This window comes from Kogia breviceps, chromosome 14 (assembly GCF_026419965.1).
Source record: "Kogia breviceps isolate mKogBre1 chromosome 14, mKogBre1 haplotype 1, whole genome shotgun sequence".
NCBI classification, from domain to species: Eukaryota; Metazoa; Chordata; class Mammalia; order Artiodactyla; family Physeteridae; genus Kogia; species Kogia breviceps.
Window position 1 is genome coordinate 27,823,277 of NC_081323.1, and position 25,406 is coordinate 27,848,682.

General features: G+C 43.9%; 2 protein-coding genes and 1 non-coding gene across 9 annotated transcripts in view; 1 reads left to right on the forward strand and 2 right to left on the reverse strand.

The window, feature by feature from the left end:
• The window catches only part of SNX5 (sorting nexin 5), a 24,167-nt gene extending 13,493 nt beyond the window's left edge, over positions 1-10,674 (reverse strand). Inside the window, exons 1-3 of one of the 6 annotated variants that reach the window (XM_067013424.1) lie at positions 10,426-10,674; positions 10,093-10,174; positions 24-128 (exon numbers count right to left, since the gene is read on the reverse strand). In XM_067013424.1, the coding sequence (XP_066869525.1) occupies positions 24-128; positions 10,093-10,143 (156 nt within the window). In that variant the 5' untranslated portion in view covers positions 10,144-10,174; positions 10,426-10,674. Of the gene's footprint in view, positions 1-23; positions 129-10,092; positions 10,388-10,425 lie in introns of those variants that run through there. The other 5 variants (XM_059039124.2, XM_067013422.1, XM_067013425.1 and 2 more) reach the window with 5 other exon arrangements.
• On the reverse strand, positions 5,081-5,317 carry LOC131741896 (small nucleolar RNA SNORD17). The gene has a single exon (XR_009331251.1). It is a non-coding gene; the product is annotated as a small nucleolar RNA SNORD17 (small nucleolar RNA).
• Positions 9,884-20,499, forward strand: MGME1 (mitochondrial genome maintenance exonuclease 1). Of its 2 annotated transcripts, none has more exons than XM_067013426.1 (5): positions 9,884-10,519; positions 11,922-12,499; positions 15,880-16,099; positions 18,805-18,937; positions 19,319-20,499. In XM_067013426.1, exons 2-5 carry the CDS (start codon positions 11,989-11,991, stop codon positions 19,466-19,468), a joined length of 1,014 nt encoding a protein of 337 aa, XP_066869527.1. In that variant the 5' UTR covers positions 9,884-10,519; positions 11,922-11,988; the 3' UTR covers positions 19,469-20,499. The 2 variants fall into 2 exon arrangements, with proteins under 2 accessions (XP_066869527.1, XP_058895110.1); XM_059039127.2 differs by having other exon boundaries at positions 10,334-10,844.
• Positions 20,500-25,406: the final 4,907 nt, after the last annotated feature.

Here is a 25,406-nt window from a genome sequence, read left to right on the forward strand (position 1 = left end):
ACTGAAGTCATTCTGTCACTTACCTTGGTGTGCACTGTAAATTTGACTTTATCCCTTTCACTGAGTGCATCAGGTATGTCAATCTGAAGCGAGGGATCAACATTCAGGTCCACTGATACAGATCTCAGCTGAAATACATTTTTTGGCTATTAGTCTCAAGTTCATTTTAGTCCTAAAAAGTATCCTTCCAAAAATGGGGAGCTAGTAATTAAAAAGCAGTCTATACAAGACTTCTATTGTTCTATTTAGAACAAAGTCAGTTGAGGTAGTATTTGAAACTGTGGGGAAACCTGCTCTTAAATGCATGGGTGGGTCCAGTGAATTCCTGTAATCTAAACAAAGCAACTATATAATTCTAATATCATGTACATTACACACTTTATGCATACATGAAAAATACATTTAACCAAATACTTGAAGAACTGTACTAAGAATAAGAAGGCTTCAACTGGATAGAATGAAATCTTGAAATTCTTACATAAATGCCCAAATTACAAGAACATTCAAGAGGCATTAACAGACTGTACCTATATCTGAAAGTTAGAGGCTGGGAAAACATGGAAGTACAGAGAACAGTCAGGTGGTATGGGATCTTGGGTGGAGAGATAAAAATCCACTCAACAGTGGACCTATTTATATTCAGGGACTGTCAAGGAGATGACAAATCTAGACACACAAGAAGTGAATTGTAAAAACCAACAAAGGTGGGGCTTCCCTGGTGGCGCAGTGGTTGAGAGTCCACCTGCCGATGCAGGGGACACGGGTTCGTGCCCCGGTCCGGGAAGATCCCACATGCTGTGGAGCGGCTGGGCCCATGAGCCTGCGCGTCCAGCAATGGGAGAGGCCACAACAGTGAGAGGCCCGCGTACCGCAAAAACAAAAAACAAAAAACAAAAAACAAACCAACAAAGGCCTCAATTATCAGAATTCCACTGCGATTACATATAAGGGAGAAGTGTGAGCACTGCCCTGGAAACAAAAGTAAATGATTTTTGTGAGTTGGAAACTCAGAAGAAAATAACATCCAACTCCAGTTTTGCCTGTTTAAAAAGAATTCTTGGAAGAAGCGGACTGTTAGGAAAGTGGTTAAAATGGTCTTCCTTAAAAAAAAGCTTTCCTACTGAATCTAAAATATGATAAATTCTTTCATTCTTAAGACAGACAAGCTGACAGTGGATCTGAAGGCCTGACAAAAATAAGAGATTTCAGGAACTACACATCTCATCCTTCCCCCAGCCCCCAACTGTAAGCTAGTGCTAAAGTTGCCAGAACCCTCTAGACTATTAACACAAGGAAAATGCCAAGTGAAGACTGGAGTTAAGAGGATGAGAGAACAGGGAATCCTGAGTATTTCCCTCTAAATTTCCCTTTGAATTCCTTTCTTCAAAATAAAAGGACCAAAGACTGATGACCTTCTAAAAATAGAAAAACTGGTTCTATTAGTTATAAAAAGATTTTATACCTAAGAACACATGGATTACTTCTCTCTCCTTTGTAGTATCTCAGAAAGGGTCAGTACTTCCCTTTTTCCTTCAGAACTGTGACCAAGAAAAAAATTTTAAATGCAAAAACCAGAGTAAGCCCTAGAACAATGGCTTTCCTCTGAGAACTAAGGCTCACGTTCTTGCCACCAGAACTTGATTTTTCACATCAAGTATTTTAAGATCATAATATACTTAACAATTCCTGACATGTCAACCTAAATACATCTTCCAAGTGAATTCTTGATGACTCCTATGAAATATTTGCTTGTTTGGCTTAATTTTCACATGTCCATTTATGAAATCTCTGCAAACAAAGATAAAGCTTCAAGGTCAGGAATAATTCATTTTATCACAGCTGTGACTCTAGCTCTGACACATTTCTGATAAAAGCTTCCTTCCTTCTGATAATTTACCACTGGGCAAATGCAGCATTCAAAAAGACCTCAAAATATACACTAAATTTGACTGCAGAGAATACTGGCCACCCCACTGATCTCATGTTTGTACGTGTCAAGAGTCAGTACAAGAATAAAGTGGGTCAGGTTACTGGTGGAAAGATGGGGCCACCCAGGGACCGTGTCTAAGGTGCCTTTCCCTGAGTTCAGCAACAACAGCCATGTTTCCTGAGATTCCATTTCCTAACGAGGTCACAAATCCTGGTTTCCGGCAGTCTCTCAATTTCTGTACATACTGTCAATTCCATTTTAGCTCATTCCAAGCCCAGTGAGACCGTGAGCACAAGGACTGCCTTGGGAATTAGGGTTGGAAGACCCAAGGGGAATGTAATCTAGTAAACGGCACCAGTCAAAGCAGCAATGGACTTCACCAGCGAACATCAGATGTCACCTCTTTCCCACACCTTCGGTTAACCATACAGAAGTAACAGTCCAGGTTATTCACTGTTACTATCTTCTTGTCAGCAAAGATATTTTGTTTTTTAGTGTAAGAGTGTGATGAGGACACTAACAAAAACCACTAGAGGTTTGGAAAGACTATGCACTATAACAAGATGTCAAGCACCCAGCTTCTCCAGCAGTGATCACTTTTGCCTAAATATACCACCCTAGGAAGGAACTCAACAACCCCACCACCTGACATGATAAACACTCCCACCCCACCACAAAAACAAAACAAACAGGGTTTCCCTGGTGGCGCAGTGATTGGGGGTCCACCTGCCGATGCAGGGGACGCGGGTTTGTGCCAAGGTCCAAGAGGATCCCACGTTCTGTGGAGCGGCTGGGCCTGTGAGCCATGGCCGCTGAGCCTGCGCGTCCGGAGCCTGTGCTCCGCAACGGGAGAGGCCACAACAGTGAGAGGCCTGCGTACCGCAAAACAAAAACAAAAACAAAAAACAAACAAAAAAAACCCCACAACAGGTAACACGAAAATGTCTACATTTGGGCCGTAAAGAACTGTCTGAAAAAAGATGGTGGTAAAATTCTGAGTATGCAGACTACAACCAACTCAAATGATCCCTATTCACAAGTCAAAGGAACTTTCTTGTATTGCAGTAAGATAACCCTCCAGATAATGAAGCCCATAAATCACCAAGTAGTAAAAAGTTGTGAAATGTTTAAAGTTTCTAAGTCAGCACTGTCTCCTCACTCCGGAAGTGTCAACTGTGATTAAAAGCTCAGCATTCCTTTTTCTGCTTGGTCAACAGAACCAACACTCCATAGCCCCATGGCACAGTACTTGCTAAATAATCAACAGGGTGGAGGGTACAGCGAGTGGGTGACACGCCTCCATACACTTTCGCCCACTCACCATCTCTGCCCCCTAGCCTAAGTAAGTGCCCAGAGTGCTGCCTTAGCCCTGTTGGTCAACACTGTCTGACCTGGGCCACAGGTGTCAAAATGACTGGGACAGCTGTTTAAAGCAGCCGGGAGAGGCAGGCTTCAGAACGAAGTCTAACCTTAGGCACGTTACCTTTCCCTTTCCCATTCCCTTAGGTCACTGGTGAGAATCAAATTTAAAACACATTTACTCTCCAATGCACAATGTTAAGTTTTAAAACAGACTTTCTTTTGTAGATTTCCACAGAAACCACTACATCACATACTCCAAGTTTTAGATGGAGTTTCAGTCCCCAATATACTTCCTTATCAGACTAATCCTTACAGTAAGGATTACAGTGATCTTTGTGAGAAGAAAAGGGGGTAAACAAGCATTGCTTCATTTAGAAAACAAAATTTTAACTGTTTTAAGAAATCTGAAGGCTTAGTAAGAGAGCTGAAAAGGAGAAAAACTAAATCAATCCCTGTGCATTCCCCCTCACTTGTTCATCAGCCTCCCAGCTGGGGCACCTGACACTGGCCACAGGACAGATCTGCAAAGCTCTGAGCTGCTAAGGACCACGTTTGGTCCAGATCTCACTTATGACTCACTGTGGTACATGACTTTAACGCCATTGCAAAGCCTCCTCTTCGAAAGGTTAAGTGGCACAGAGATGGCAAAGAGCACCTCTGTGGTTGGACAACACAAAAAGCCAGATTCAGAAATTCAGAACCCACAGAAGAAGATACATAAAGTATAAAAAATGTTATGGCAGCTGCAGACTCCAGTTTACACTACTGCCATATAGCCAAATGACAAAACACAATGGGAAGAAATCATCTCCACAGTAACTCTGATCTGCTAGAATGGGGTCTAGTTGAATAGCCACTTAAGTCTAACTAGTTTTGTATACATGCAAGAAATTGAATATGCCAGCCCCTATATTTCCATCTTAATTTGAATGTTGCAAGGAAACTACTGCAGATAGAAGAAAAGCCTGCATGTATACGCTGAAACGACTTTCCATTCCCGAAGCAGAAATGTACTTAGCCAGCACATGCTACATCAGTGTGCCTCTCCTTCAAACTGTTTCTCTCCTAAGGATTCTGCTTTGCTTTCCCTTCACCCAATGGCTAAGGTACTAAAGACCCCCTACCAGGGAGAGAGCCAATACAACAAATCATCTTTGAATGGTCTGTAAGCAGCATGGAGCCAGAATAGGCAAGCAACAACCAGGCCATATTTCAGCTAGACAGGTACGGATACCTTCCGCAGTCCAATACTCACTAGTGAGGAAATAAATCCAAAAATGCTCTGTGGCAGACACATTGGATTTGCAGTAATTTCTGAAAACTGACTCACATGATACATACTTATGAAACATATATTATTACTTTGTTACTGTTTCAGCTCACAGGAAGGAAGTGCTCTGTAAGAAATTCTAATACTGTATCTTTCTCCAAACCCCTCTTTATGGTTCAAATACTGTAATAGTACTGAATTACTTCTTACTATTTTCTCCCACCCTGAAGGTAACCCAAACTTCTCTGTGTTCTATCCCACTTATCCCTGAGGCACTGGTGCATGAAAAACAATTGAACTGACTGTGTGAAATACATGAGCCGCTTTTACAGCTAGCTGTGTTCATCTCCTTCCCCCCACCACTGGCTCCCCCCGTCCTATAATTCAGGCCTGCCAATATCATATCATAGTCCTCAAGGACAACAGAACCAAAGACTTCTAGATCTCAGTCTACTAACACAGATAATAGTTATGGAAATTAGCCACAAGCTTAACAACTAGATAAAGAGCTGCAGCAAGTGATCAGATTTCCACCACTCATCTTGGTGAGATGAGACCCACAGGGACCCATCCCTGCTGACACCAACCATTCTTACCGGTAGTCCACCAACACACAAGCTGTCCACAGTAGAACACTGCAGACTGCAGGGCATTTGGAGGCTACGCAGCCCAGAGTTCCTAGAACAGAAATCCAGGCTTGGAAGAAGGTCAGTGCAGCGCACTCAGCGAATGGATAAACTGAATCATCATTTCACAAGGCTGCAAGACCACGAGCTAGTGGAATCCCAACATAGAACCAGAAAGAGATTAAGTTGAATTATTGGCTAAAATAAAATTCATTGTGAAATCCATCTAATTACAATCCATCTAATTGCAAGATACCTGGATTATTTTCAGGAGTTCACAAAGTGAACCATATGATCTATAATGATCTCCTAGCACAGAAATTCTATTGGGAATCAACATACCACCGCTACAGAGGAAGCAGCTGCCACAAACAAAAAACTAATTTCCTCCATTCAAAGCTAAAACCCTTCACCTACTACTAGATTTCATCTAGTCTCCCTTCCAAAAGTTCCTGGTCTACCAAGTCCACAGCTCCTTACTACAAAGCAGTCTTACTTTATGATCAACCCAAGACGAAATAGAAAAAAGACTTGAGAATAAAATTTACCTTCACCACAAAGATGATTCAGCAACGTGGATGACGCTGAGCTTGAGCTTGTGTCATGAGTTTAAGACACAAATGGCAGCGTGGAGAGAAGAAAAGCTTGCCTGCTTCCTGGTGGGATTCCTTGTACGCTAGTCAGAGTCACCACGCATTTCCCAGATCTTTCAGATATAAATATTTCAGTCCTTCATCACTCACCAGATACCTGGTCCCCACTAGCACAACATGTAAGCTTTGCACTGCTCTTCATTAAAGATCATGTGAAAGCCTTAAGGTTGGCAACATTTCCATTTGTGCTCCTCACCATTTACACTAACTAGACCCAAAGGCTTAGGGATCTGCCCCTCAAAAACAAGTAAACCATAAACTCTTCTGGCAGAAAACGCATACCACAGATTAACATAAGCAACTATTTTGAGAAAACTACACTTTTCTCTCCAGACCATATAGCAGTGCCTGAAAAAGTTACACCAAATTTGTAAAAGGGGGGGAGTCAAGCCAAGAACCCAATCTCTAAACTAAAGTTCAGTCTCTCCTGAACCTCAAACTGCAACTTCACTCCTCCCTATGTATTTACGGTTTGCCTTTGGGGTATGAAACAGTTGAGAAATTCCATATCCTCCTTTTAGGGGGAAATCTCTCTTCTTAAGAGTAACTCAATGGCCAATCAGAAAATATACAGGTGTTGGTGGTGAAGTATCTTTTTTTTTTTTTAGGGCAGGGGGAGGAGCTAGTTTCTTATGTAAAGACGTAAAGGAACTTCTCAATTTGAACCTGTAAAAAACAAATTTGCTATTCATGCAAGACAAGATGTCCCACTATCCCTTCGCTATTTCAAAAATAAAAGGCAGAACCTATAAAACTCAAAAATACTTTTCTCTGAATAACTAGGTTCATTAAAAGGTTGTTTCCCTAAATACAACCTAACTTCACTGCATGTACCTTTCACCACTGGCCAGTGGTACTGACCTACAGAAATACATCCTAATTTCCTCAAGCAATCAGGACAACAGAGCAAAAAAAGCAGGATTTTTAAACGAAGTTCCACCCTGTAGCACATTTTTCAGTTATCTTCAATTCTGCCCCACAATGTTTTGTGAGTACTGTGGCATCCGGGCCTCAGGTTTCCACCGTCCAAAGGGAGCAGTGAACTCCAACATCGTAAACACAGCAGAGTTTGTAACTCTCAACTGCCCAGAACCCTTTACCATTTTCTGGTAAGGCTCCTCAATACTGGGGGGAAGGCTAATTCTACCAAAGATAGTCAACGATGCTGATGTTTTAAACGGCCTGTTATTTCCTTAGAATTTATCAAGCATCTGAAAAAAAACTTGAAACTGGCACACTAAAGATTAGCCTCTAACACAATCCGACCACCCATATCACACCATTTTAGAAAGTTTAAATTGGTGATTCTCAACCAAGGGACATTTGACAGTGTCTGCATTTATTTTTGACTGTCACTGATGAAGGGAAGGGAGCTACGGTCACCCAATAAAGGCCAGGAATACTGTTACAATGCGCAGGAAGGACAATTCCCCACAACAAAAAATTATCAAGCCCAAAATGTCAATCGGTAGTGCTCAGGTTAACAAACCCTGGTTTAAACTGAAGCTCTACATTAGATGTTAGTCACTTACTAGGTCTCATACCAAATGAGAATTTGGATCTCAGAATCCAGAAAATTCTCTCATAGTCACCCTAAGCCATTTCTTCCTACAGCCAAAAAAAAAAAAAAAAAAAGTGGGCAGATCATGACCTGCTATAGTAGTATTCACAAATGGGGATCTTAAGACACTGTCTGCAAGTTACTGATCCAGAACTAAGGCTTGGGCAGCTTTGAGAAGCCACACTTCCTGAATTTAAGAAGTCAAGCCATAAACATAGTAGAAAACTTCAGTCCACAAGAATCACTCTGGACTTGCTTAAGTGCTGGTGAAAATTCAGGACTGTTCCTATACTAACATAAATTTTAACTCTCTTCATCTAAGCTGGTGGAGAGTGGTATCCCTAAAGACAACTTCCACACCAGTTAACAATATGCAAACCAGAGCAGCAGCATAAATGTAAAACGTTAATGACTGGCTCTGGGAAGGAAACACTGTCCACCCAAAGTCCATGTAACCAACTAGTGAAAGTTAAGGTAAAAGTAACAGCACTAGGCTGGGGAGGGCCCTTACAAAGCTTCTCCTGTGTGATCATTTGCTTCAGTCCACTAACAAGAATAATAAAAATCCCAGGAGACAATCAGGACTTGCACTCCATTTGCCGTAGGTTGGCAAGACTAACGGGACCAAGACTCATCACAATAGACATACACTGAGTCTGTGAGTGGGAGCCTAAATATGATGCCCGCTGTTTAAAGGACCTTTTGGCAAACAGGAGGCCTGGGTAAATATCTTATGGGAACAAGGTTCTGCATAATCTCCATTTCTCCCCCCAACCATAAAAAACTCCAGACACCTTAGAATGTTGATGCAGCCAGCGCGGGAGGCAGGGCGGGGGCTGCACTACACCAGTTTCTTTATCATGAAGATGCAGCCTAATGGTGTTAAAGGTTCAGTTAAATTTCTCAGGGGCTCGACTTAACAAAACCTTACTCTCTTCTAAATTTAAAGACCAGAACACCATCTTTCCCATCGGTAGATGACTAGTTAAAGAACAAATTAATCATACAACTGCTTTCTGGGAAAGGAGACAAATCAACACCTTCAGCTCAAAAGGATACGACTAAATGGAAGTGCCAGGCTACCGGATACAGGCCAGTACTCCTGTTTTGCTGAACTAGCCAAAAGTTCTGCAGGAACACTCAAAATCCTCAAGAATTATGTTCCCTGTCTTATTTGCAGGTCTAAACCTCAAGAACTCCTATCCTCATGGAAATTCCAAAGCAATCAGAAAGCTTAAACTTACATTTTCAGCAAAAACGTAAAATATTTCAGTTAACTAACAAAGCTGAATTACAGCAAGAGAACAGTTTGCCCAAGATTTGCCCTCCTGTTATTTCATTCTTGTCCCAAACTCCCCTTTGGTGAACAGTAAAAATCATCTAGACTTGATCCACATCCCAGGATTAGTATCGGATACCAGAAAGAAAAATGAAGCCACGTGTTAGAGTAATATTTTATTGAGTTTATTATTTCCTTATTTCTGCAATTAAAAGAAAAGCAGGAAGATAATTCTATATAATCCTTTCCTGTAGTCACTAAAACCAGGAGGCAGGAAACTGTCTTCAGAATCCTCTTTCGCTCGAGGATCAGAAGGGTGGGGAAATTACTTTAAAAACCAACCACAGGTATACAATACTAACAAATAGGAAGGTCGGTTGAATTTGTAAAGAGCTGTCTAAAATACATTCTGGACCAAGAAATAAGATGGAAGGTGGGGGGTGGGGGGGAATCCATCTACCCAAATTTCTATTCAGTCATCTAAACTTCAAGAGAGAAAACTACCTTTGGAATGTTCTAGAAAGAATGGTTCTCAAGTTCCCACTTCCGGCTTTAGGAAGGAAAGAAAAAATTACTTCTTTCCACTTTTAAAGAAATAAAAATACTCCAACCAAGACCCTATCCTCACGCTTCACTTCATTTAACTAATACAGCAGTGATCCCCTTGCTGAACAATCCGGCAGCCGTGTGCGAGCTTTGGCACCACTAGATGAAAAGGTCTCTCCAAAGAGCTGTGGATCAAAGATGCCTTTGATTTCTAAAGAGATGCCTTCCACGTTACTTAAATGTCAGAGCGCCTCGAATTCCTAGTTTTTTTTCACTTTCTGCTAGAAAAACGTTTCTGTTGACGATTCTGCACAAAACTTTGCGGCTCATACCAACCCCTGTATATTTCAAACTAACTTATGAGTAAAGGACCAATCAAAGTGGAAGCTTGCCGCAATCTTCAATTGGCTATGGTGACATAAATTGACTGCATTAATCACCTTTTAAACCTCAAAATCCAAGCTGCATGGGGGTAACTTACATCAACACGCAAATCTTGAGAGCGAAAATTAAGTTCAACTATTTTGAACACCTCCTAAAAATGACAGCACTCTCTCCCGGAACGGCGCACTGAGCGCTTACGAAATTGCAAGGGACACACTCTCGATACCTGACTCGACTCAATTTCCCCAGTATCTTGGAGGGAGCTGGGGCGCGGTTTCGAGCTCCGTCTTTTGCTGCAAAGCGGGTGTCGCGTGCACCGCGCGGTCTCCCCCGAGAAGTTTTAGCAACTTTCCACGCCGAGCGCGCGCTCCCGCGTCTCCGGCCCCTGCCCCGCAAGCCCCTCCCAGCAACCAGGGCAAGAAGCGTGGGGGTGACCGCCGGGGCCTCCCGGCCCGGGGGCCGAGGGCGGCCAGGGCCTCACCTTGCTGCGGTCCTCCTCCTGTTGCTGCAGCAACTCGGGAACCGCGGCCATGGCGACGCGGGCCTCGAGCGTGGCCGCCTGGCTGTGCGAGGAGAGAAGAGGCTGGGCCGACGCCGCCGCCGCCGCCGCCGCCAGGGATCTTCTCAGGGGCGGCCGCGGCCCCGCCTCCGCCAGCCTCTCTGCCCGACGGCGGCGGGAGGCCTCGCGACTCCTCCACCGTCCCAGCAGCCCCGGGAAAGGCAAGCGGCGCCCCACGTGCTCCCCCAGGGCGGCCTCCCCCGTCCCCGCTGCCGTCCATCTTGAAGCCGGGCAAACAAGCTACGCGCGGCCTACCCTCGCTCCGAGTGACGCGGAAGCCGCCGACCACCGGCCGCCACGGGGACGCGGTGTCCCTGACACTCTCCCAGCGAGGCGCTTCTCAAGAAAGGTTGCGCGCTCCTGGTGGGAGGGAATTTATTATTCAGCCAGAGTCCAAGATGGCGACGAGCTCTGACGTAAACGAGATCTCGTGAGAGAGAGAGAGATTTGGAGGCGCCCGCGCTTTTGCGTGCGGGGAGGGTCTCCACACGGATCGCTCGGGTGTCCACTGAGATGCACGAGGGGCAAGGGGTGGGGCGTTAGCGCCGCAGTGCATTCTGGGGCCGCCGTGCCTGGGGTGGGGCCTAAGTCGGGAGCAAAGCGCGGGACCGACGAAAATTCCTGCTTCGCGGGTTGTCGCGCCCTGGAGCTAGCATAGAGCGCCGGCTTCCGAGGTACATCCCCTGTTGGCCCTCCCTAACCCTGACGCCCGCCCGAGGGGCCGCCGCCGTCTTGTCCCTGCCGAGGCTCCGCCTCCGCCGGAGCGGGGATCAGGCGGTGGGCCCTGCTGATGGCCTCTGGCCGGCTCAGGTCAATGGGGACCCTTCAGGAACGTGAGTGCCGCGTCTTGAGCGGGCCGCGTCGCAGTGGTGCCCACCTTGGAGGGTGTGAGGGGTTAGGTTAGTACTCTCCATGCAGGATACGTAGCAGAAAATCTGGTGTTTAGGGATGAGTGAGGCACTGTTAACTCTGACTGTCGCCGCCCCTCCAGCGTCCTGTGTTTCTTTGTCTCACACATGCCTCCCTTCGTGGCTGGCACATGGCTTCATAGTTGGGGACATGTGGTCTACTACTTCACGTTTAACAGGTGCCGGTCCTTTAGAAATAGTTTTGTCCGAGTATTACCGAGTCCAAGCTCGGCTGCAGGACAAGCCAGTAAATTGACAGATGAGCTGTTAGGGCAAAGTAAAGAGACTTTATTCAGAAAGCCAGCAGCCAGAGAAGATGGTGGACTTGTGTCCCAAAGAACTATCTTCCCCAGTTAGAGTTCAGGCTTCTTTTATACTAAAAGGGGAGGGGGTGTGGCTGCTTGTTGCCCACTTCTTGGTGCCAGAATCCTTTGTTCTTACAGCTGTCCACGCAGGTCTGGTCACAATGTTCCTATATACCTGCAACAAGATCGTTATTTTCTGTTCTGCAACTTTTTAATCTCTATATGATTGGAAAAGTGTTAATACCTTTAAAGGTCAGAGCCTTGAGAATGGGTTCTCCTGTGTATTTCAGGCTATAGGCAACGTACTTTTCCAAAAGGTGCACAGCTGGAAAGACTAAGCCCCCTGCAACAGAGCACAAAGGTTATAGCTAAAGTAATAGATTCAGTATGGAGTCAGGTTTGTTTTCCTCTGTTAAACATGTCGAAAAAGCTTACCGAATACAATTTTAATGTGCAATATCATACTGTTGCAGCTTTCGCTTTGATGGTTCAAATATTTAACACATTTGATATCTAACACCACTTTTCTCTTTGATAGGAAAGCAGAAATTGAAAAGGTCCTGGACATTACAAGTAGACTAGAGGGAAGTGAAAAAAATCTAAAGATGAAGGTATTTCAGACCATCTGCAGGCAGCTTAAAAGTTCAAAGGGGTTTTCTGTAGAACCAGCCCCCTGTGTGGTCTTCTCCACTTCCTCTTATTTGTGTGGCCGGAAGAAAAAAGTGAACCCTTATGAAGAAGTGGACCAAGAAAAGTACTCTGATTTAGTAAGGTCTGTCTTGTCATTCAGAGGCCATGCTCAGGCACCACAGTCTTTGTTTGAGGAAGATGCTTTACTCTACGGACCTGTGAGTAAGTGTAAGGCCCCAAAGCAAGAAGAAGCAGAAGTTCCACGAAATTGGTGTCCTCTCTTCAATCCAGAGAAAAGCGGAAAACCAAATGCAACAAGTGATCCTACAATTCCTTTGAAAATCCCTTTGCAAAGGAATATGATACCAAGTGTGACCCGAATCCTTCAGCAGACCATGACCTCAGAACAGATTTCCTGTTTGGAGAGGTGGAAACGTCGGATGATTCTGAAACTGGGAGAGGATGGCTTTGCAGAATATACTTCAAGTAATTTTCTTAATCCTGATTCTGTATGGTTATTGTGTTTTCCAGAATACAGAGCACCAGTGTCAAAAGGATGAGTTGTTCTTTTTCTAATGTTAACTAGTGAGGAACTACTTTCAAATGATAATTAGTATTAACAGCATTTTTTATATATTAACTCATTTAATCCTCATGAAAACCCTATGAAGCACAGATACTATTATCCCCATTTCACAGATAAAATTGAAGCACAGAGATCAAGGACTTTGACTAAAGATGTATGAAATTCATTTATTTTATAAGCTACAAACTTAAGTATTAGAATTGCCTGTTTTGTTTGATTATGGGAGAGTCGATCACCTCATAATGGAATTCTAGTTGTCTGCTAGGCATTCTGTTCAGAATCTAGTAAGTACCCCCTTGCTCTTCTTATCAGCAGAGACTGACCCATAAATTTAAAGACGGGCAATAAGCCAGAACATGTGATCTGTATTTAGGTCTTAGTAAATTGAGGTGATCAGATGTTCTTCATTAGGAACTGAGAATTGATAAACTTCAGCCTTCAACTCCTAACTCACTAACTTCTTAGACAAGTGAGGAGAATAGCTTTCTTAAAATAGATTCCATTCAAAAGCAAGATGAAAGAAAAGACCAATGGTACAGGAGAATTAGCTGGTCCCCCATCAGGATTATAGTTGTTGAAGCTAAGTTTTACACTGAGCATTCCTTAGGCCATGCTGCCCAGAGAGCAGTACATGTACCCCTCGTGGTACACAAGCAATTTAATTTTTAATTTAAGAGCAATGCACTTATTTTGAGGCATCTTAGAAAAAACCTGTGTGTATGCATGACACATTAAACCTGTGGTCACGTGTTTTAAAGAAAAAATATTAAACATTTAGGTGGCACTTGGACATGGCAAAAATGGTCAAGGCCGGAGCCCCATGTAAATTCCTTGGCTCCCTGGGGCAAGGACTATATGCAGGAGCTAATTGCCTTTTATTTTTATATAAATTTATTTTATTTACTTTTGGCTGCGTTGGGTCTTCATTGCTGCGCGCAGGGTTTCTCTAGTTGTGGTGAGCGGCGGCTACTCTTCATTGCAGTGTGTGGGCTTTTCATTGCGGTGGCTTCTCTTGTTGCGAAGCATGGGCTCTAGGCGCGCCAGGCTTCAGTAGTTGTGGCACGTGGGCTCAGTAGTTGTGGCTTGAGGGCTCTAGAGCGAAGGCTCAGTAGTTGTGGTGCGCGGGCTTCGTTGCTCCACGGCATGTGGGATCTTCCCGGGCCACGGCTCGAACCCGTGTTCCCTGCATTGGCAGGCGGATTCTTAACCACTGTGCCACCAAGGAAGTCCTACACTGATTTTTTTAATTCTAAAATATCCACGCTGTCAGTCAGAATATAGGAGACTCATTTTTTTAAATACATTTTATTTACTGGGACTTGAAGACATTTCACTTTTTTTTTTTTTTTTTTTTTTTTTTTTTTTTTTGCGGTACGCGGGCCTCTCACTGTTGTGGCCTCTCCCGTTGCGAAGCACAGGCTCCGGACGCGCAGGCTCAGCGGCCATGGCTCACGGGCCCAGCCGCTCCGCGGCATGTGGGATCTTCCCGGACCGGGGCACGAACCCGTGTCCCCTGCATTGGCAGGTGGATTCTCAACCACTGCGCCACCAGGGAAGCCCCGACATTTCACTTTTATTCCTTTAATTTATTGAGTGAATACTCTGACTTGATGCTATCTGCAATAACTCTTGAATCTTTTAAGATTTATTTTCACAAGTTTAATCATGTTTAATGTTCTTAGCTTTACAATCCTAAGGGATTCTATAACCCAGATCCCATGTTTGTTGCCCCTTCCATATGAAGACCTCCCTGGGGTTAAGACTGCAGTGGCGAATGAGTTGTCTATTTGCTTGGCTGTTGATACACGAGTTTTTTTCCTTCATGTTTGTGTTCTGCTTCAGTAAAGCTAGTCTGTAGATAAATACTGCTCTTCTTTTCCCTAGGTTTTAATTTCATAAGTCTTAAATTTGTAGGCCTTTTATGTGCTAATAAGTCCAATTAAGCCAAGTAAATTTGGAGTAGAATAACTTATTTCCTCAGTTGAATTTCACTTCACTTTCCAAGTAGTTTCCCTGAAGCAGTTCCATTTTTTGCCCGTGGTAGAACTGACCTTTCAAAATCTTTGTAAAAAATACTTGACAAAGGTAATATGGTTTGACATTACCTCATTAGATGAGATGGTTTTCCTCATTTTCTGTGGGTCTGTCTCCAAGCATGTATATCTCCTGTTCTGTTTCTATGTGTATCTTATTGATGGTCCCTGAGTTTTCATCTCTCATTCTGCTGTGTGAGGGACCAGAATGAACTTAGGCTCTGGTGCCAGGCCCCAGGCCAGCATTTTGCTTTGAGGCAAATTAACAGCACTGCTTAGGCCTTCTTCATTAAAATGGGGGTGATGATTCTTATCTTGCCAGGTGGTTGTGTTTGAAAGTTAACAGTTTGAAAGCGCCAAGGCCACTGCTTAGCACAGCAATACCCTCTTTTTCTTTCTCTCCTTCCCTTATCAAGGGTCAAGTGAATATGTAGTGTTTCTTGCATTTGTTGAATATGTTTGTGTCCTCTTTTCTTAAAAGTGTATGAGAAGGGATTTCCCTGGTGGTCCAGTGGTTAAGACTCCACCCTTCCATTGCAAGGGGCACGGGCTTGATTGCTGGTCAGGGAACCAAGAACCCACATGCTACATGGAGGCCAAAAAAAAAAAAAGTGTATGAGGAAAAAAAATTCAAGACAGAGCCACTGTCTTAGGCTGTTCTTGCCCTAAAAGAAAGTGCAGGAGAAGAATGTCATATATTTTCCTCCCCTCTGCCCCAAATCCCACAACATTAATTTGTGTGCCTTGATTTTCACACTTTGCCAGTCACTAAGTCTGTTGGTAAAAGGATGCCTCCACCTATGTTCATAATTAAGATTTGGTTGTAAAAAGAACTGTAAACAAGCACAGTTCCCTAAATGTCTAATAACTATTTATCACAGCTAGTTAACTTACTGGTTACCTAAGTTAAATGGACACTTTAATTCACACTTAAATTCACTAGGTGTGGTCCTGTAGCCCCCAGATCTTCAATTCTACCTTTGACCTAATGCTACTAGAAATACTTCATTTTAATCTATTTTATTATCTAAGCTCTTCTAGTCTCTTTTGTTTTCAAAGTGCATTCTTAGTGTATTTCACAAGAGGCTGAAATATGGTGTCTTAGGGGTTGTCACTTAAAGGTAATTCATGTAATTTTTAATTTGATTGTTGAGAGTTTTATAGAGTATCTGTTCTTTAGTATTAGCTTTGTTTTGGGGTTTTTTGTTATTGCTGTTGTTTTCCTTTTCCCCTGATTTTCTTTTCAGACATGTTTTTACAAGGGAAACGGTTTCATGAAGCCTTGGAAAGCATACTGTCACCCCAGGGGAACCTAAAAGAGCCTGATGAAAATCTCCTCGAATCTGGCTACATCCAAAGTATCCAGCATGTTCTGAGAGATGTCAGTGGAGTGCAGGCTCTGGAAAGTGCTGTTAAACATGAGACCCTAAAGTATGTAGGTCTGCTGGACTGTGTAGCTGATTATCAGTAAGTATTCAATTTTTTACATCAAGTGTGGAGATGAATTCATTCTGGCTGGGACATATGGTTCCCTTCCAATGCTAGTTTTTCCTTTTAATTCCCGCTTCAAGGTGTGGCCTCTGTAAAGTCACATCAGGTAAGAGTCATCTCATCCTTGTAAATCTACATTCCGAAGTCAAAGTGTTCCATGGAGAAAAGATACAACTTTCCAGTATCCCTAGGATGGCCTGTTTTCCAGCATGTTCCCCTCTCCTTCCCCCCAAACCCCAAGCAAAGTACCAGCCATGAGATCCAATTTGATTCCTGCATTTTCTTTCCTGTTTCCCTAAAAATAGCACTTTGATCTGTTGGCCCTGAAAATTAACTCTTTGCCTGGCTTCCAGGCAGTGTTTGACATGGACAGGAACTCTGAGCTTAATAAAGCTTCCCGTGGCTTTTAAATTGCTGCTCTGTTACTGTTCTCACCACTTACTCCAGATTTCAAGGGTAGATATAACCTGCAGATACCCCTATTCCAAAAAAAAAAAAAAGAAAAGAAAAAAAAGCATATGAACGATACAATAGGATAAGGGGGAAATCTGTGAGTGAAACCCTTGGAACTCCAGTTAAAAGTTATTGGGCTCTGGAGACAGGCTGCCTGAGTTTGGTTTCTGGCTTTTCTTCTTAACCCTGGGCTACTTACTTGGCTTTGGCTTCTCTGTACCTCAATTTGTTTATCTGTAAAATAGGACAAATAATAGTACCTACCTCATAGGTTTGTTATAGACGTTAAATGAGACATTCCCTGTATGGTACTTAAAATGCACACTATCTACTCAGTAAATGTAAGCAACATTATTTTGATCCTGTTCTCTCTTTTTAACTGCTGTTGGGTATGAATGAACCATATCCATTTCCCTGTTGGGAGCACTCAGGTTATTCTAGTTTTTCAGTTACAAACTACAGCAATGACCATGTCTCCTCCTATTCTGTTGTGAGTTTCTCTCAGCAGGTGCACAGGTTCGTTGGTTTGTTTTGGTGAATGATATGTGAGGTTTGGATAAATTCCGTTGATCTGAAGTAGGCCTGGGAGTGAATACTTCTTAACTTTTCCAGGCATGTCACTTGCACCCAGGATAGCAAACCGTTGCTCTGTGGTACAGACCTAAAAGGGAAATTGCGGGGCCACAGGGAACGTGCGTTTCAACACTGTTTCATCATTTCAGCCTGCATTTCAAAATAAGTTAGGCTGAGCAAAATAAATTAGCTTTTTTTATTTGTTAAAGAGCTATTTGTGGACTGTCTCATTGCAATTTTAATTTGGGCTTATACTACTAAGTTTTTTTCCATGTTATTAAGTTCTACAAGTTATAGTACGTTGCTAGAAACAGTGGTACGTGGCAGAAGTCTTTACTGTGGAGTATTTTGATTTTTTTCAAGGGAGAGAACTGGGAATGGTAGTGCCCTGGGGATGCTGGGGCCCTCTCTTCATTTGCATAGATTGTCAAGCTCTACAGCAATAGAAAACAGTTATAAAGATGACATGTTACCTCTGTACCTGCACGGTCCAGTAGAGTAGCCTTTAGCCATAAAAGATCATCATTAAGCACATGACTATGGCCAGTCCAAACAGAGGTATGCTGTAAATATACAAACTAGATTTCAATGACTTCGTACAAAAAAGAATGTAAAATATCTCATTAACAACTTTTTAATATTAATTATATATTGAAATGATATTTTGGATATGTTGGGTTAAATAAAATATTAAAATTTCACCTGTTTCTTTTTTTTCTTTTTGGATGTAGCTACTAGAAAATTTTAAATGATGTGTGTAGCTCGCATTTTATTTCTTTAGATGGTGCTAGACTTTATAGATTTTATAAATACCTTGCATAAGTTGTAATCTAGGGTTACGGTGACAGGAAGGTAACTGTGCAAATCTCCCTCTAAACTGCTGATTTTGAAACTGAAGTGAGCAGATAGAGCCCTTTGAGAATCACTGGTTCTCAGTGCACCCGCCCTGTGGCCCTTTTGACATCTGTGCTTGGCAAGTGTAGAAGTCCACCGGGATGGAGTGGGGGTGGGGGATGTACTGGTTATTTAACTAAAAAAAAGTGGCAGGAATTTTTCTGTTTTCCCAGTATCCCTAATAGTAACATCCCTACCCTGTATGTAAACTTCTAGGACAGGGACTAGGTCTTCTTATTTGTATTTCTGCATATAGTTGGTGCCTCTTAAGTGTTGATGGATTTGAACTCCAGCTTTGGTTTCTGAGGTACCACGATGCTTAGTCCTTTACGATGGGGACTTTGCTACTGGTCTGTTGTGGTTCGTTCTGATAGACGTTTGAAGCCAAATCAACTAAGATAATAATAGTTTCAATTCCCTTGTCAACTGTTAAACCATGGAGGTCCAAAGAAACTTCTAGAAAGTTTAGAAGCTTGTGCTGGAGAAGTTTCCCAGCACTCACACCTGGGCCTGCACCTGCAGCTCCCATGGGTGCACTTAGGAAGCATCTTCCGTCATACCTCGTGGCTGACCTGAATGAGGGGCTCAAAGGAAAGAGAACGTCACACCTCTTTAACGCTAAGTAAAGCTCAGGAGAGCAGTCTTCGTGGAACGTGGGGAATAGAAGCAACAGTCACTGGGTGACAAGTAGCAAACTATGTGTAAGAAGAGGTTTAGCCTAATAGCGTTTTAGTGTGAACTATCCTTTGGTTTCTCTTTAGGGGCAAGCTGTGTGTGATTGATTGGAAGACATCGGAGAAGCCAAAGCCTTTCATCCAAAATACATTTGACAACCCGCTGCAAGTCGTGGCGTATGTTGGTGCCATAAACCATGACATCAACTACAGCTTTCAGGTCAGGACACGGAGCCTCCGCTTACTTAAAGCTTTGCTCGATGCTGGGTTATAGCTCCTTCTCTCCTTAGGGTTTTATTCTGTTTGTAACCCACCGCTTACTCTGTTGCTGCCCTTCTACCACTTCAAAAAGCACTTTCCCCCTCTTCCTGGGCTTTTTGTTGTTGTTAATAGTTCTTTAATGATCACAGTCCATTCTTTAGTGTTTAACTGTGTTCTTGTGTATCCTGGGCCAGTTTTTCATCAACCTATCTTAGAAATTGAGTTAGGAGCTGTTACTGTAGATTGTTTTGTTCTGAGTGTGCCCTGGAGTAAGAAGGAAATGGACCTCAACTCTGTTGCTACTGTGGAGATGCTGGAATTGCCCTGTGTTCCTTCCTAGGTTCAGTGCGGCTTGATCGTGGTTGCCTACAAAGACGGGTCCCCTGCCCACCCACATTTCATGGACGCAGAGCTCTGCTCCCAGTACTGGGCAAAGTGGCTTCTTCGACTAGAAGAATATACAAAGAAGGAAAAGAACCAGAATATTTAGAAACTAGATTAAGGGCAGGAAGCTGTGTGGGAATGTTCAGGGCTTTCTCAAAGTTTGGGAACATGTATCGCTGTTTCCTGTGATCTGGAATGAGGTGCCACAGGGTCTGAGAGCTGCAGTAACACAAGCAGAACTAGTAATTTGTTGAAATTTATTGCAACCAAAAAGGCAAAGCCAGAAAAGTTAAATTTAAAGAGCTGGACTTTAGCACATCAAAGACCAGCTCTGCTACCTCTGACTAGCATTTACCCAAAAAAAGGGCAAGCAACACTGGCACAGTGTTGGCGGCTCTTGGACCCCCATAGACCTTTCTGTGTCCCAGGCAGGACGCCCAGTGTTTGAACTGAGAGATTCAGGGCGGTCAGGCTTGGTGTGCCGAACATTTCCCCTGGGCACGCCAGTGGGGGCGGGGGGCTGTGCGCACCCCTATGGTATGTGTGCAGTGAGAATTCGTATCAGCCAACTACTGCTGCCAGTGCCAGCTCCTAAAACTTGTTTTATGTATGTGGTTCCCTGTATTTCATTTGGGGGAAAAAGCTTCCATTTGACATTTTTGAAAAATAAACATGATTCCTTAGCCTCAAGTAGACATTGCTCTCTGGACAGATGGAGCATACTCACCTTATCGTGGGCAATGCCCATTGGCATCCCACCAAATAACCCTCAGAAGCAGCCAGGCTCCAGTCTGAGAATCGTAATTGTAGGTATTTTGGTAGCTAGCTTCTGGTTTGAGTCAAGGGATTGTGTACATGGAGAAAATGTATTGTTTGTGGAATTTTCCAGCTATGGGAAACAATAATAACATGTAATTTTTTCCTGTATTTGATAAGTAATAAAACTGACTAGTTGCCACTGGGTTCGGGAAACTTAATAAACACCCACTACAGCCCTGGGGGAAGGCTCCCTGTTTTATGGAGTAGATTAGCATTTAAGTTACAGTTGCTGTCTTAAAATAGTAGGGTGCTACAAACACTATTTTCCTTCATTAGCTATTAATTATAAGAAATAAAATATAAGATGTGATTAAGGAATGAGGCTTTTGGTTTTGCTTTTTATTTAAATTTGTGCATTTATAGAGTGATTTCACAAACCTGGAATTGTTTAGATTTTTTTTTTAATTCAGAATTTTACCATTGACCCAGTAGCTCTGGGGCATGTTGTATGTACATGCACACACGAAGGAGGTGCCCTTGACCACGGTCACCTCACAGGGAAAGTAAGCTTCGGGTAGGAGGGGGGAGGATTGACGGAGACCTGGTGTTGACTCCACACACTTCGCATATTTTTCAAGCAGCGTATATTCCTGTACCCTGTTATTTCCAAAGTCAGAAATCAAGTGAGAGCATTCGGAGTTGTCCCAGCAGGTGTGGCCACTGCTCCACCAAGCCTCACCCTAGAGTTGGGGAGCCCAGACCCAGTAGGTTCTCTTGGCTTAAGATAAACACACCTCGGACCTGTCATTCTGTCCCAAATCTCCCAAGCTGAGGTGGCGCGAATTGTTCCATGAAAGACCCTCAGTCCCCGGGAAGGCGTGGTGGGAGTGAAAACAGTTAAGGCCCCCAGAACTGCACCAGGAACTGCACCGGTTCCTCCGTGCATCTGCCATATGCCTTAGGCTCACCAGTGAAGGAGGCTCAGTCCCCTGAGCGGGGGAGGTCAACTGAAAAGAGCTTGTCTCACTACTACAGCAGAAGAGGAAGTTTCTCACGGAGTCACAGCTGTTCCAAAACTACCATGGGTGTTGTTAATATTTGGAACCACTTGTTCCCCTAAGCGATGTGACATGTTAAACTCCAGGGAAGGGAAAAAGGATTTGTGACATGGCGAGATTATCCTCTAATCGAGGATAATTAAAGTATTTGTAAAAGGAAGTATAGATTGCTCTTCTGAGGAGGCCTCCTCACAGAAGTGCAGAACAGAGCCGTACCGTCCTGAGCTTTGAGGCAATCCATTAGAGTCAAAGCTGTCTATCTGCACGCCAAGCTATTCCACCTTTCCTCTGCAATTCTACACTTCTTCCCCCCCCCCCGCTCCGCCCCCCGGCTGTTTGGCTTGTGGGATCTTAGTTCCCTGACTAGGGATTGAACCCAGGCCCTGGCAGTGACAGCACAGAGTCCTAACCACTGGACCGCCAGGGAATTCCCTACACATTCTTATTAATGTATTTGGCAGCTGGCAAAAGCTCCATGCTGACACTAAAAAACAGTTTTCGATTTTTTTCCCCTCAGACCTGGCTTCTTGCTCAGAGCCATTAACCTCCGTTAATCTGGGAACATTAACCTCTATAAACCTCAGAGTTCTAGGAAAACTTGTCAACGAATGACCTATGGTTTCGTATGTGTTGACCCTGGTCAATACAGGGGGCGGGTTAGTCATAAGTCATTGTGTTTCTAGGTAACCAATTTGCCTACAGCTTTAGAAGAAGTTGGAGGGGGGAAATTCGTTTTAGTCACTGACCTTTCCACCTGAGCAATTAAACATTTGATTGTAACCTACCGTACCCTCCTCCTACACACAAAAAGGGAAACAAGGGAACAGTTGGAACTTTTATGTTTAAAGAAATACCTCAGTTGTTTGGAGCTGGTGTCCTAAAGAGAAGCACTGTCTTAAACCAAACCAATCAATTACTAAGTAAAAGGCAGAACTGACTCTCCCGGGCTCCCCTCCTTTCCCTCCATCCCTCTTTTCCAGGTTAACAAAGATGTGCTGTGGCTGGAGGTCTAACCTGCTGAACTCATGAGCTATTTACACCTGAGGAGGGAGCCTGGTGGAATCTCTGGGGAGATACCCTGCCTGAGCAAAGGCTCACCTGTTGCTTTGACAGTCACAGCTGTCAAGTGTAAGAATTGCATTCGTGGGGACTTCCCTGTGGTCCAGTGGGTAAGATTCCACGCTCCCAGTGTAGGGGGCCCGGGTTAAATCCCTGGTCAAGGAACTAGATCCCACATGCCTTAACTAAGATCCTGCATGCCGCAACTAAGACGCAGCGCAGCCAAATAAATATTTTAAAAAAGAAAAGATGTGTTTGTGAAGATCAATCATAAAATGCTATTCTGAGTTAGAGTAGGGTTTGAGGTTTTTCCTTTTTGCTCAAGAGGGAAGGAGGGAGAGAGACAGAGGAAAAAAGATAATAGACATTACAGATAAAAGCCGTTTTCCCTAATCCCACTTGCCTCTCCCCTGAGACAAACACCATCATAAACGGGGTGCGATATTTCGAGTGTATCCATTTATGGTCTTACTACTTATACCTGTGCTGGTCGTCATGAGTAACACAGTTCTAATTTCGGTGTTTGGTTTTTACTGCTGTGTCTCAACATCAGTCTCTGAGATCACCCAGGTTGACCACCACTAAATCTAGTGCACAGCTCCCAAGCGCTCCGCCTTGTCCCCTTGTGCTTTACGGTCTCGCCCATGGGCCAACAGTGTTTCTCTGCTGCAGACAGTGCTTCAGTGAGCACCCCCATGTGTACCTTTCCTGTTCTTGAACACAAGAGCCATGTGCAGCACAGTGGAAGCAGGGTATGGATTGTGGCTCTGCCACTTACAAGCTCTGTGACCTTGGGCAAGTTACCTGACCTGTGGCTGACTTCCTCATTTGTAAATTGAGGGGAAATAATAGTACTTCTTAGAGTTGTGGCAATTAAATGAGGCTTTGTGCTAGCACACAGCAGGAACACAGTACATGTTGGCCATCCTCGTCCTTATCAAGGGTGAGACCTGCCATGTCTGCCGGGTCCCAGGACGTGCAGGGTGTGAGCATCACTGCCCAGTCCCCTGCCAACTGCAATGTCAGCTCACGCACCCACGAGTGGCTGCTGAAACGTCCTGCCTTCCCTCATCTTCACTCACAAAAGAGTTTAACTTATTCCAGCATAATGGGGTGAAAACAGTTATTTTTACTTTTTAACTTCAACAGTGTTATTGCTTGAATAAAATCTGCTTTAAAACACGATTGCTGGGCTTCCCTGGCGGTTAAGAACCTGCCTGCCAAGGCAGGGGACACGGTTCGAGCCCTGGTCCGGGAAGATCCCACATGCCGCAGAGCAGCTAAGCCCGTGCACCACAACTACTGAAGCCTGCGCACCTGGAGCCTGTGCTCTGCAACAGGAGAAGCCACTGCAATGAGAAGCCCGCACACCGCAACGAAGAGCAGCCCCCGCTGGACGCGATTAAAGAAAGCCCGCGTGCGCGCAGCAGCGAAGATCCAACGCAGGCAAAAATAAATACATACATAAATTAATTAATTTTAAAAAACGGGATTGCCATCTAGTGGTGGGAGAAGTGGACTGCAGTTAGGGGCCTAGAGCCAAATGCGAGTGGACCCATGTATACCTCGGGATAAACTGGGCATTTTAGTCACTCACAGCTGGTTTGAATTGAAGCAATTGCGTGAGAGTTCTTCTCGTCTCCCCTTTTGAGGCAGCTTGTGATTTTGTCCTCACTTTTCCTGGTGCAGTGGTATGGAGACCTGTCTGCACAGCTCTGGACAGCATCTTCCAGCCAGTGGACTGGGTCGCTGACTCAGAAAGGAGCAGGGAGGTAGATTAGGAACGAGGCTGTTTATAAAGTGGCGGGATTCTGTGGCTCCAGCCGGGCAGGCTTTCCTTGAGCGACCCTCATCCTCCAGGGGAGGAGGCTCAGGAGCAGGTGGGCATCAGGGATGTGCCTGCAAACTGCCTCCGAGGGCTGAGCTGAGCCCCAGTGAAACGTTCTTCCAAGCCAGGGGCCTTGGACTGTCTGCTGTGAAGAGTTCTAAGATCACAGCTGAGGAAGATGAGTGCACGAAAATGTTAGATACTGTTCATCAAAGACAGAGATACCTGTTAACAGATCTGTACAAAAATGTTCCACAGAAGATAAGGGTGTCAAAAAAGCAGTGTTGCTGAAATGTCATATAACATGTCTTTAAGTCAGTACTGTCACTAAATGAATGGGAATAGTGAAAGTTTAAAAAAGAAAACAAAGTCTAGGACTTCCCTCGTGGCCCAGTGGTTAAGAATCCACCTGCCAATGCAGGGAACATGGGTTCGATCCCTGGTCTGGGAAGATCCCACATGCTGCGGAGCAACTAAGCCTGTATGCCACAACTACTAAGCCCGCACGCACTCTAGAGCCCACGCTCCACAACTACTGAGCCCACACGGCACAACTACTGAAGCCCGCCTGCCTAGAGCCCATGCTCTGCAACAAGAGAAGCCACCAAATGAGAAGCCCGCACACTGCAACAAAGAGTAGCCCCTGCTTGCTGCAACTAGAAAAAGCCCACGCTCAGCAACAAAGACCCAATGCAGCCAAAAAATAAAATAAATTTTAAAAAGAAAAGTAAAAGATTATTTTTTAAAAAAACTAGTTCATAGGGTTTTTATAAAGATTAGAAATAACAAATTTAAAGTCCCTGGCATATAACCGATACTCAAAAGTAGCTGTTTTATTATTATGAATAATGAAGACGTTTAATCTCTATTGGGCACGAGTATTTCCTAAACTTAAGTCACTCCTTTTACCATATGTGAGGGCCATTACACAATTTTTTAAAAATAAATTCATTTATTTTATTTATTTATCTTTGGCTGCGTTGGGTCTTTGTCACTGTGTGTGGGCTTTCTCTAGTTGAGGCAAGCGGGGGCTACTCTTTGTTGAGGTGCACGGGCTTAGTTGTTCTGCATTATGTGGGATCTTCCCGGGCCAGGGCTCGAACCCGTGTCCCCTGCATTGGCAGGTGGATTCTTAACCACTGCGCCACCAGGGAAGTCCCCACTTAGACAATTATTTACACGATGTTTTTCTTTCAACAGGTTCACTCTTCTTATTTAAAGAAATTTATTTCAAAAGCAAACTATCTCACCACCACCTTGAAAAACAGCTATGACTTGCTGTAAACAGAAGGCAACCGTAAAATAAATACAACAAAAACAAAACAGTGCTATTCATTCTC